This window comes from Nansenia antarctica, assembly GCF_963989245.1.
Source record: "Nansenia antarctica genome assembly, chromosome: 9".
NCBI lineage: Eukaryota > Metazoa > Chordata > Actinopteri > Argentiniformes > Microstomatidae > Nansenia > Nansenia antarctica.
The window spans coordinates 38000984-38013483 of record NC_137679.1 but is presented as its reverse complement, the minus strand read 5'-3'; the positions used below and the strand labels follow the sequence as shown (position 1 = coordinate 38013483).

The following is a 12500-nucleotide window of genomic DNA, read 5'->3' as shown; positions in this document are numbered from 1 at the left end:
GGCACCGCTAGCTAGCTACGTAGCTAGCTCCAGCAGCCTCCATAAATGCAGTCATTATGTTCCCAGCATCAGAGCAGAGTGGAGCGATGTGAAGGGGAGGTCAAGGCGGAGGGAGGTACGCCCCCAATGTGTTCTGAGGGGCAAAGCAGAGGCCACCAGACTCCAGGCTCTGGCCCCGCGCCACAGCGCATTCTCAACCTAAGTGGTCCCCGCAGGACAGTGGCCGAGTGTCCGGGCAGCAGAGAAACACACACACACACACATACACACACACACACACATACACACACACACACACACACAGACACACACACACACACACACACACACACAGTCTCTCCCTTTTTCAAACTCACACATGCACATCAATCCTTGGGACACAGACTCACTCACACACACATATCGCACACGCACGCACGCGCGCATGCACGCACACACACACACACATTAAGGACAGAGAGTACCCAACACCTCTGGCGTGTGGTTTGGCACTGGCGTGTGGTGTGAAACAGAACTCTCTTCAGATGGACTCGGCGTGTGGGCAGAGCAGGGGGCTGAGAGAGCGGAGCAGCAGAGCAGCAGAGCGGCCCCTGGGATAATGGCTCAGATTGAGTGAGGGAGCAGAGAGAGGAGAGGAGACAGGGTGATAATAGCTGCCTTGTCTGGGTCCCTCTCCTCCGCAGCCTTGGGAGGTTCCTCTCATCCTGTAGCTGAACATCCAAGGGAGGGGTAACATGCTGGAGGCCATCAGCACTATCAGTGCTGCCGATTGGGGCAACAGCCAAGGCCCGAGGACCCCCCCCCTCCCCCCCACAGTCAGGCTACAACTCTGACCCAGGTCCCTCACTCATCTCTAGATAGAGAATAACATTGGAAAACAGCTTGCCTCAAAAAAAAATGCCTCAGAGCAAGAATGTAGCTCTCTTTTATTTCTTTTTTAGGTCGTTTTACCCAACAGCCTGTAACCACGTCGTCATCAAACATCACATTTTCTTGTTTTCTTTTTTGGCCCCATAATAACTCTATAACTCTACTTCAGCAAGCGTAACATTGGCCTCCCATAACTCCGGTGTTACAGATCGATGAACTCCAGTGCATCTCTCTCTTCTCTCTCAGAGACCCCAGAAACTAGAGCAAGACCAACGCTCGCTAGCACGAAAGAGACGTGACGAATAATGTGATCCGTCTTGCTGCTTTGCTTTTCACGCACTACCAGCAGGGTGACCATAGAGCTGTCACACTGTAGGTCCCCTCACAACATAACACACAGCCTAATGAATGGCTCTGTGTTTGGCTCACATCGTGAATTATCTCTCTCCATTATTCCAAGTTCTACTCGAAAATTGTGTAGTATACATCGCTGGTTAGCAGCTTAAAATACCTCATGTCTGGCTTTATAGAATTGTAAACAAATGATGTCGTAATTGGTGTAAAAAGCAGGTGATGAATAGGCATTCAAGTAAAGTGCCTTCGTGAATGGTTTGGGCGACGTGACAATGGACGTCTCTGTTTCTGTTTCTTAGTGGGACCGTTTGGATACAATGAGGTGGCCATGATCCCTGCTGGAGCCACTCACATCAGAGTCACCGATAACAGCAAGAACTATCTGGGTAAAAGACCATCATCCTCTCTTCTTCTCTCTCTCTTTCTCTTTTTTTTTCTTTCTTACCTGATTTCTCTCTCTCTCTCTCTTTCTTATCTGATCTCTCTTTCTCATTCTTACCTGATCTCCCTTTCTCTTTCTTCATGTCTTTTAGTCTCTCACTTACCCCCCCCCTCTCTCTGCCCCCGCTCTCTCTTTCTTCAATCATCTCCTTTCTCTCTCTCTCTCTCTCTCTCTCTCTCTCTCTCTCTCTCTCTCTCTCTCTCTCTCTCTCTCTCTCTCTCTCTCTCTCTCTACCTAATCAGAATAATCATTGCTACAAGATTGTGGCCTTGAAGTTGTTGTAGTTTTTTTTTTTAAATGGTGAAATGGCTTGGTTTGATGGTTTGGTGGTTTGCTTCTAGACACAGTCAGATTTCCATTGGTTGTGTATGAGCTTTGTGTATCAGCTTCAGCCCACCGAAAGGTAATGAAACGTCTCTCCATTGTGCGTCTCTGAGACGTACACCCATGGATACATGTACCCGGCACCAGAGACTGATACAGAAATAGCCCTCTGCTCTGGCAACACACAGCTGCTCCCTTGTCAACAAAACACCCAAGGGCGTCTATTCTCTCAACGTTTACGACATCAAAATAAGGGGTCATGAAATGGGAGACTGTGATCCTGAAATGAAACACTCATAAATGCTTTATCTGGCCATTGGGGCTGGACTGGGCTGGACTGGGCCGGGCTGGGCTGAGCTGGGCTGGCTAGATCAGTAGGTTAGCAGAGACATAGGTGGAAGCACTTGGTTCAGGTGGATTTGGAAAACTTTCCCCCAAAATTGTTTAGAGACGGCCCTACAGTATATACTACACACTTTACTGGATAGTCCTCTATAACCAGTTTATTTCTGCTTTATCCAACTTGTTATTGTCTTTTGTAACTTTGTTGAATGCAGAAGCATCTCATAATCAGAGCATCCATATAAGCCTTGATGCCAGCCAAAATATATACTGTGTAGGTTATACCAATATACCTAACCCTTCCCTCCTATAATCGTTGCCCTTGCTTTCTTCTCTTCCACCAGCGCTCCAGAACGGGCGTTCTCAGTTTGTGATCAACGGGAACTGGAAGATCAGTGTTCCGGGGGAGTACAGCGTGGCCGGGACCAAACTCCTGTACCGCCGCTCAGCAGACGTCTGGGAGAGCTTCGAGGTCCCCGGGCCCACTCAGGAAGACCTGCACATCATGGTCAGTACGGCCGGGAGTAGATACCGTAGCTTAGAGACTGGTCAGTCTGGTTTCAGTCTGGTTTCAGTTGGTTTTCAGTCTGGTGTCAATCAGTTGTCAGTCTGGTTTCAGTTGGTTTTCAGTCTGGTTTCAGTCTGGTGTCAATCTGTTGTCAGTCCGGTTTCAATTGGTGTTCAGTCTGGTGTCAATCTGGTGTCAGTTTGGTTTCAGTTGGTGTTCAGTCTGCTTTCAGTTTGGTGTCAATCTGTTGTTAGTCTGGTTTCAGTTGGTTTTCAGTCTGGTTTCAATCTGTTGTCAGTCTGGTTTCAGTTGGTTTTCAGTCTGGTTTCAATCTGTTGTCAGTCTGGTTTCAGTTGGTTTTCAGTCTGGTTTCAGTCTGGTCAGAGTGTGGTTATAAGCTGGTTACAGTCTGGTTATAGAGTGAGACAGTTTAGAGTCTGTCTGGTCCAGCTATATCCCAGTCCAATCTGAGCCCTGAGTCTATCTAGTTCATTTCAACAACGTGTCTGTTACCATGTGGTTGTGGTTGTGTGTTCCAATCCCAGGTGTTGGCGACGGACAAAAACCCAGGGATAGAGTACGAGTACTGGCTCCCCCCTGACCGCTACGCCCTGTACCACGGCCAGAGGAGTCCACTACGCCAACCTTCCCACACGGCCAGCTTCATCCCCTGGGCCCAGCCCACTACCACCACCCCTACCACTACCACCACCACCACCACCACTAGGCCGCCCCCTGTCACCATGCCACACCACTTTGGTAAGACCAGCTTGTGGGGTTACCCATCATCCTTCTGTTTGTGTGGTTCAGGGGGGGCTAGTGGAGGTACTGTAGAAACCGGAGCTCAGGCTCAAGGGAATGAATGGAATGGAATTCTCGTCCTCTCATTCTCGATTTCTACCTCCACCAGCCTCCCCTGGTGTGTCTGTAGTTGTTATGGTCCTCTTATAAGGGAAATGGGTCTTGCATATGAAATCAAGCTGATCAATGATCAATTGTATCGGTCTACATAGTCTTGGACTACCTGATTTATTGGAGTATACAGTAGGTCTGCAAGAAGGTTTTATTGCCTTGTTTTTTTACAAGGGACATTAACCCTCAATTATAGCTTGATAATCAGTGTTTTATCTATATCAGGTTGGCCCTGCAGGCGTAGTATGATAAATGGACTTTGTTCCAAAAATATATATATATTTACTTGGTTGACGTACTCTCCTTCGATCTGTGTTCTGTACCTGCCTGACTATCAGTCATCGAGCTGGGAAGGAATGTTCTAGCAGCTGTACTAGGCTTCTCTTATCTCCAGTGTTCATGATTATCTCCGGATGTTGCCCTCGTTCACTCCCACTACATACTTCAAGCTAAGATACTGTCGAGGTCTCTCTTTTTCACATTCTGTACAAACATACACTCACACACACACACCCCCCCCCCCACACACACACACACACACACACACACACACACACACACACACACACACACACACACACACACATTTAGGCCAAAGTTAGTTTTATAGAAAGCTCTTGATTAGATCTATCTAGTGGTAAAAGAGCTGACTGAGATCCTTAACTGCATTGAAATAGAGCATATCAACAGATAATTAATGGTAATGGCCAGTCCCTCTTGGGCTGTGTCCAGAAGCATGGTTTTCTTTATTTGGTTTGTCCCAAGAAACCTCTCCACACCAGGACACAACGTTAAATCATTTAATCCCTCAAGCATTTTGGAGCCGTTACAGAGCCTTTTCAACTCCAAAAACTTAGAGGATATGAAAGTTTTATTCCTGTGCCCTAAGCCATGAGGATATTATGGTAATCCTCAGTGATTTCCCGACCTCTTTGTGCTGTGAGTGTGTGACCCACGAAAAACCCGGAGGAATTTGAATCCCTTACTTACTCATAAATGAACAAAAACATTGTCGCTTGCCATGACCTGACACGGCGAGAAATGACTCACAGCCCCAGCCTTGGTCCCGGTCCAACGTCTGGGGAACACTGATCTAACGAACACTGATCTAACGAACTATTCCCTCATTAGCTCCACCACGAGGCTCGCCAGTCCGCCAGCCCACTCACCAACACCCCCGCCAACCCCACCGCCAGCCCCACCCTCACCACCCAGCGCCCTCACCCCGCCTGGAGAGAGACGAGTCCCGGAGGAACCAGCTGCCTCAACCCCCCCGCGGAGGTAAACTCCATCCTCCACCCCCACCCCCCACCCCCCCAATCTCACTCCAGTGTTTGATAGCATTCGTTCTTTTATTTTATTTATTTGACCTTTATTTCACCAGATAAATTAGTTGAGAACAAATTCTCATTTTCAATGGCGATCTGGCCAAGGGGCCCCGGCAAGAATGAAAACAAACGTATAAACTGAAATACTCAGGGTCAACATAAAACAATACATACAATACATGAGAACGGCAAAGACAGTGAAGATACATAAATAAAAACAAATAGAAACAAAATCAGCTAACCTATGTGTGGAAAGAGAGCGGGGTGTGTGTGTGTGTGTGTGTGTGTGTGTGCGCGTGTGTGTGTGTGTGTGTATGCGTGTGCGTGTGCATGCGTGCGTGTGTGTGTGTATGTTATTCCATTCCGTAGCATGACAAAGAGCCCATCGTCCGATTTCTGCCTCCACTCGGATGTACAGTACCGCATTATAGCTATCATCAAAGTCTTTATAGCTATCATCAAAGCTATCATCAAAGCTCCAGGTCCACCAGCACGGGCTCCCCGCAGGGCTGCGTCCTGTCTCCAGCACTATTCTCCCTTTATACCAACAGCTGTGTCTCCCGCCACCCCTCGGTCAAGCTCCTGAAGTTTGCAGACGACACCACCCTGGTGGGCCTCATCTCCGGGGGGGACGAATCTGCCTACAGGGGTGAGATCGAGGGGCTGCAGAGCTGGTGCAGTTTAAACAATCTGGAGCTCAATGCTCTGAAAACAGTGGAGATGGTGGTGGACTTCCGTAGGAAAGCAGCCCTGCCCCCTCCCATCACGCTGGGAGGTACCCCGGTGGCCTCCGTGGAGTCATGCCGCTTTCTAGGCATGACCATCTCCCGGGACCTCAAGTGGGAGCGGAACACCGAGGCCCTCACGAAGAAGGCCCAGAAGAGGATTTTCTTCCTCCGGCAGCTGAGGAAACTCAGGCTGCCGAGGTCCATGATGGTCCAGTTTTACACGGCCATCATAGAGTCCATCCTCACCCACTCCATCATCACCTGGTTCCCTGCTGCAACGACCAAGGACAAGGCCAAGTTGCAGCGGGTGTTACGTTCAGCAGAGAGGGTGATCGGCTGTCCCTTGCCCTCCCTCAACTCCCTGCATGACACCAGGGCTCTGAGGAGGGCAAGGAAGATCATGGCAGACCCCTTCCACCCCGGCCACGGCCTCCTCACCCTGCTTCCCTCTGGAAGAAGGTTGCGGCTGCCTAAGGCACTGAAGGCCCGCCACAGGCTCAGTTTCTACCCCTCAGCCGCCAGGCTGATAAATGACTCTGGCTTCCCCCTCCCCCCCGCCCCCAAGTCTGCCCAGGACTGAATATGCACTGGACTCACTGTAAAAACTCTGCACTGCACTTTACTTTATATTGCACTATCCAATGCACTGTTGTCTGTCCTGTGTTGTCCTGTTTTTTGACACGTGAAAAAAGTATAAACGCACTTACTGTAATGTCGAAGCAAATTCCTATATGTGTATGCATAATGGCAATAAACGTTATCTGAATCTGAATCTGAATCTGAATCTTTAAACGTTGCATAATCGATATACTCACCGTCAGCTGCTGTTCTGCTCTTCCTGTAGGGCATTGTGGGAAATGCAGGAAGGCGAGAGGTCGAGGAGAGCGACAGAGACAGTACTGCCAGAAAGACTTTGGTGAGTTGGAGGAATCTCTCACACCGTATATTACCGAGCTTTAAAAGAGTTCTCTTAACGTGAACGTGATCTTTATCCGTAGTCTTCCGGGCCAAGGTCCTGGGTAAGCTGTACCGAGGCGAGGAGACGCGCTACGACCTCCAGATCATCCACACCTACCGGAACCGGTTCCGTCTGGAGCACCGGGAGTTCCTGTGGGCGCCCAACGTGTGTGACTGCCCCCCTCTGGAGGAAGGGCGCCAGTACATGTTGATGGTGCGGCGCCACATAAACTATGAGCAGACCCTGAACCGGATACTGATAGAGGAGGACAGCTATGCTGTGCCGTATAAACCCAGAGAGGATGCTCTGCTACGCCCCCTGGAGGAGGTCTGCAGTAACAGGGGTCCCAAGCGACCAGCGGAACTGAGGGGTTATGCGTAGACGTAGCACGTATACACAAGTATGCAGACACACACACATACACACACACATAGTATATATATATATATATATATATATATATATATATATATATATATATATATATATATATATATACACACACACGCGCACACACACACAAACATATATACACACACACACGCACACACACACACTCTTACAGACTTTCAAACACTCCCCTGATGGTGAATCAGATTGTATTGACTGCTTATTGTGTATGTGTGTGCTACCGTGTTGTGTTTGCTACCAGTGTCCATGTGTGTCTGTGTTTGTGTTTGTGAATGTGTGAGACACACGGACGCTTTCTTTTTCCTCTCAAACACACAACCGCCTGCCTCTTCTGGAGCTTGAGAAGACACCCAGAGAGAGTTCTAGAAGCCACTAGGATTTCAAAACGGCATCGCAGGAGACAGACACAGGCTGCAGAGTACCCTGCAGAGACTGTACTCAGGATGATCTGTCAGCTGACCTGACACTCGCCATGGTAACAAACCGAAACCTCTACAAGAGCCTGCCGCAGCCGACCGGCTCATAAAGTATAGCACTTTAGGTGGACATTGATACCCACCTTTAAACTACAGATACCAAAGAGAAGAACAACCACTGAAATGGCCAAGCATTTATTTTGTATTTTATTATGTGTGTTTCAGTGGAGGCTGGTGGAGGTCGAAGTCAGAGGACGGGCTGATTGTAATGCATGGAATTGAAGGAGGAAAGGTATTAAACACTTGTTCCTCGTTCCATTCCATGCATTATTATGAGCCCGTCCTCCGTTTTCTACCTCCACCAGCCTCCCCTGCTGTGTTTGTGCTGTTAAACACAGATAACTAACTTGTGTCTGTCTGGGCTATGTTGAAAGAAATATTTGTGTGCCTTTTAACTTTATATTTTTTCATCTGTTCTCACTTCTCTTTTCATACCTAAGATGTATAAAGGAACATCATGTGTTTCATATTGTATTTATGTGTCAAACGAATAGCTAGAAATCATTACATTTATATTTGTGTTTTGCTTCGAAATATTGTATTTTTATAATCTATAATGCATTTCTCACTATTGATGTATGCGTTCGGCGTATGTAAAAAAAAAATCATGTTCCCTTAGTCCACCTTGCCTTGTTTACCATCCTCCTTTCATATCTACATGAATATCACCCTTTTTTGAGAAACTGAAAATATGAGAATATACAGTATTTTATATCGGTGTGGCACTGAGTAGCTATGAATATAAGAAACATGTTTAACTAGTGTCCTACCCGTCCTACGGATGGTCAAAAACCATTGGATCTGATTGCTTTAACTCAATGTTGTCAGGCATGACTGTAGCTGTCGCTGTCAGAGAAATAGCCTCTTTTGTTCTTGAGTCCTTGTCCCTGTTTCGTTTTGGTCTCTAGACCCTTCCCTGCCTAGTGCCTATCCCCTCCTGTGTGTGTAGATTTGACCAACTAGGTGGCTGTTTTTCTAAATGTCTTGGAATGTCTCATGCTGTCACTTATGTTCACCATATTACTGTTTAGTACCGCTTAAAAACAAATCACTCATAAAGAAAGTTGTGTTTCTTTACAAAAATGTATTTCCAAAAATAACTTGACATCTGCTAACACAGTGACGTCACATGAGAGAGAAATTAGCTACATGTAGGGCTGGTTTCACAGACAACTCGCACTTTCACTGTAGAATCTCCATTGAAGATGCTTTTTACTCTAGGATTAGGCTTAAGCCTTGTCTGTGAAACCGGCCTGTAATGTGCTACATCGATGAATGTTTACAGAGTCAAATTACTGGTCATCAACTGAAGAGAAGTCGTCACAGAAACTTTGCTGCTCTAGAAAAGGGGGCAGAGAATGTTTAGAAATCGGAGTCATGTTTGATACGGAAGGTTCTCAACACATTAAATGGTATCCGCGCATTTTAGAATCATTCATTTAGCATAATTAGCATTTTCCTAGCTTTTTCATCCCATTTTCAAATCGATAGGGGAATTCAAACGTACATAGCATTTTTATAGAAACATTTACCTCAAGTTTTGTAAACATTAATTAAGCGTTTCATCCTACAGAGAATACCTACAGTACTGCCATATCTACACATTGTGGAATTTATGAATTGTAGTCTTAACTATAAGAAAGAAAAAAGTCCTAATTTCAAAGACAAAAAAATTCAGCAAGACTTTCCCTTACATCTATCTTATCTGAGACGAGAGTTCACCCTTTTTGATCCCTTTGGCAATTTGTGAGCACGTTCTCAACCAACTGGAATCCAGTGCAGACGAGTCTCCATCACTGTAGTCCAGCACATGTCTCCATTATAGTTGTCCAGTGTAGTTCTTCATAGTGCTAATTCATTACGTCTTTGTGCCTTTGTGATGTCAGAGCATGGCCAGGTCACATGTTCTGTGGTTCCAGGATCATGCCAGTGTGAGGAACATCACAGTGCTCCGATTGGTCCAGTCCTCTTTGCTGCTCCTCACTGAAGTGTCTCTGACCCCTGAACCCTGACCTCTGAACCCTGTCAGGGGGGTTTGCTGCGTGGGAGGTTGCTGCGTTAATCCCCTACCACCCATCCTCCCTCAGGGGACTGCAGGTGGGGGGACACCACCCCTCACCCCATGTAACACCCCTTCCCCCCTCTACCGGCTGTCCCAGACCTTCGGCAGCACTGCGGGAGGTCGAAGTTCAGAGGTCAGACGCTGACGGTGACGTGGCGGGAGGATATGTGGCGGCGTTTGATGCGGGAGCGGCGGGGTTTGGAGCGAGAGCTCGTGCAGTGGCAGAGAGGACCCAGCAGGAGCCACAGGTAGAGGATCACGCAGGCCCAACACGAGGAGATCTTCACCCAGAAGGTGGACCAGCTGCCGTTGGTAAACGTGGTCTCCAGCACTGCTGACTCATAGCTGAGGGAGGGGAGAGAGAGAGAGAGAGACTTGATTAGCACCGGGATGGATGTTCGACGGCACAAAACGGCCACTGTTGTACATTACTCAGATGTAAGTGCTTGACATTTTGGGTGTAGGAGATAATGAGTTTGAAAGACTGCGCTTAAAGGATGAAAATGTGTTGATGTGACACCTCAAATTCTACATTCAAATGACACACACTGCTATTTCGCCGTTCTGTTCTGTCGTTTTGCGATGTGATTCTGTCGTTCGGTGGTTGTGACGCGAACGTTTAGTGAACGTCAAGTCACTAAACAAGTCATTTGGACAGTTGGTCCAGCAGCGAGTGGCTGTGATTGGCTGACCTGAACCAGTTGGTGAGGGTCATCATGACGTAGAGCGTGGCCAGGAAGAAGACGATGTGGAAGAAGAAGTAACTGTAGGCCACCTTCTGGGTCTCGTTGTGGATCACCGTCTGGCAGCCTTTGTTCTCCACGTCCATCACAAACTCCTCCTCTGAGGGGCCACACAGGAAATACATGGTTTGTGACCAAGGTCTTACCTGTATGCGAATTTACGAAACCTAGGATGGCAGGTTGAAGGCAGGACTGCAGGGGAAGGCTTGTTAGGGTTAGGGTCACATTAGGGTTAGGTTAGGGTTAGGGTTACGTTAGGTTAGGATTAAGGTTACGTTAGGGTTAAGGTTAGAGCCTTCCCCTGCCATCCTAGATTTCAAAAAATTCACTACCTGTACAGTGTGTTGTGACTTTGGGGTAAAATGCACTATAAATTCCAATACACTTAAACTTATACTTAAACTTAAAGAGACCCTTCTCCAAAGTATGTAATGTAAAGATTAGCCAACCTCCTCATAAATGAACAGTATACACTCACCAAACACTTTTTAAGAAACACTATACTAATACTGCTCTCAAAACAGCCTCAATTCATCATGGCATTGATTCAACAAGATGTTGGTCAAATTCCTTTGAGATTCTGGTCCATGATGACATGATTGCATCATGCAATTCCTTTCTCAGGTGCACGTTCAAGCTGTGAATCTCCCGTTCTTCCACATCCCAAAGGTGTTCTATTGGATTCAGATCCAGTGACTGGGAAGGCCACTGAAGAACACTGAACTCATTGTCATGTTCATGAAACTAGTTTGAGACGACTTTTGCTTTGTGACATGGTGCATTATCATGCTGGAAGTAGCCATTAGGAGATGGGTACATTGTGGCAATGAAGGGGATGCACATGGTCAGCAACAATGCTCAAATAGACTGTGGCATTCCAGCCAAAGTGTGCCATGAAAACATTCCCCACACCATTACACCACCAGAATGAATGAGAGGATGTACAGAGGAGTGTCTGGTAAGTGTATATGGATAGTATTTCAAAAGTGTCTGGTGAGTGTATATGGATAGTATAAGAAGTGTCTGGTGAGTGTATATGGATAGTATTTCAAAAGTGTCCACAGAACTACCTGCTACTGTGTATGTTCAGCATCTATCTTATTTCTGTCTCTGTACATTAAACAACAAGACATACAGTACAGTTGTATTCAGTCAATTGAATGGGAAAAGTGTGTCCAAACTTTCGACTGGTACTGTACATCTTTGTATGTACATTTTCCATGTTGTAGTATTTTCGTGTGCCCCTGTTTCCTAGAAATACTCCCGTCTTCATAACAGCACAGCCAATGTTGTGAAATGTCCTCACCCTCCTCTTCTTCAGGGCAGCAGAAGCAGCAGGTAGCCTTCGTGAACTCGTAGCGGTACACTTTGATCATCCAGAAAGGTCCGAACACCTCCGCCAGGTAGGAGGCCTCGTTACTGTGGGGAGGTATGATTGAGTTGAACAGGCGCGTACAATAGAATCATGTTTTTCTTACGGGACATTAGAGGGGAATGACTTGGGGGCCATTTTCAGTGACTGGGTTTTTGAACAAGTATTGGGCACCTCAGCCGTGTGGGTTGTAATGGTAGTAATTAGTGTTTCTCTTCAAATCAGTCAGACAAAAAACACTACACACTACAGGAGGAACCCCTCACCAGGCGAACAGCACACAGCAGTACATGATGGCAGCTCCGATGATGGCCACCGCGTTGCCCTCCTTCTGAACGCCACCGTGGCCCACGCTGGGGTAGCACACCGTCATGTTCACCCCCTGGTACACCACTGAAAAAAAGAGGGGGGGGGGGAACGGGATGACAACAACAACAGTGTTATCCTCAGTATAGCCCTATGCTCTATGGCTTCTCTTAGAGATGTCATCTGGGCCTAACACAAGTGTCCTCGGCCTGTGTTAGTGGAGAAGGACATCACACACACACACACACACACACACACACAGAAAGTCCACGTCCCATCCCTAGAGGGCCGTTAGAGAGCCGGCTGTGGATTCCTGAGTAGATTCCTGTGTGTTGAGGGGAACAGGGACCGACCAGGAGTTCAC

The 12500-nt window shown here is 47.2% G+C and overlaps 2 protein-coding genes across 2 annotated transcripts in view; one reads left to right on the top strand and one right to left on the bottom strand.

The window, feature by feature from the left end:
- The window catches only part of adamtsl5 (ADAMTS like 5), a gene marked incomplete at both ends in the record, with an annotated part of 19901 nt that extends 12754 nt beyond the window's left edge, over nucleotides 1-7147 (top strand). The window contains 6 exons of the mRNA XM_080538947.1: nucleotides 1524-1610; nucleotides 2677-2840; nucleotides 3386-3599; nucleotides 4884-5033; nucleotides 6653-6724; nucleotides 6807-7147. Of these exons, the coding sequence (XP_080395073.1) occupies nucleotides 1524-1610; nucleotides 2677-2840; nucleotides 3386-3599; nucleotides 4884-5033; nucleotides 6653-6724; nucleotides 6807-7147 (1028 nt within the window). The remainder of the gene's footprint in view (nucleotides 1-1523; nucleotides 1611-2676; nucleotides 2841-3385; nucleotides 3600-4883; nucleotides 5034-6652; nucleotides 6725-6806) is intronic.
- Nucleotides 7148-9849: 2702 nt separating this feature from the next.
- The window catches only part of serinc4 (serine incorporator 4), a gene marked incomplete at both ends in the record, with an annotated part of 18572 nt that continues 15921 nt past the window's right edge, over nucleotides 9850-12500 (bottom strand). The window contains 4 exons of the mRNA XM_080539744.1: nucleotides 9850-10060; nucleotides 10408-10558; nucleotides 11765-11877; nucleotides 12097-12223. Coding sequence (XP_080395870.1) covers nucleotides 9850-10060; nucleotides 10408-10558; nucleotides 11765-11877; nucleotides 12097-12223 — 602 coding nt within the window. The remainder of the gene's footprint in view (nucleotides 10061-10407; nucleotides 10559-11764; nucleotides 11878-12096; nucleotides 12224-12500) is intronic.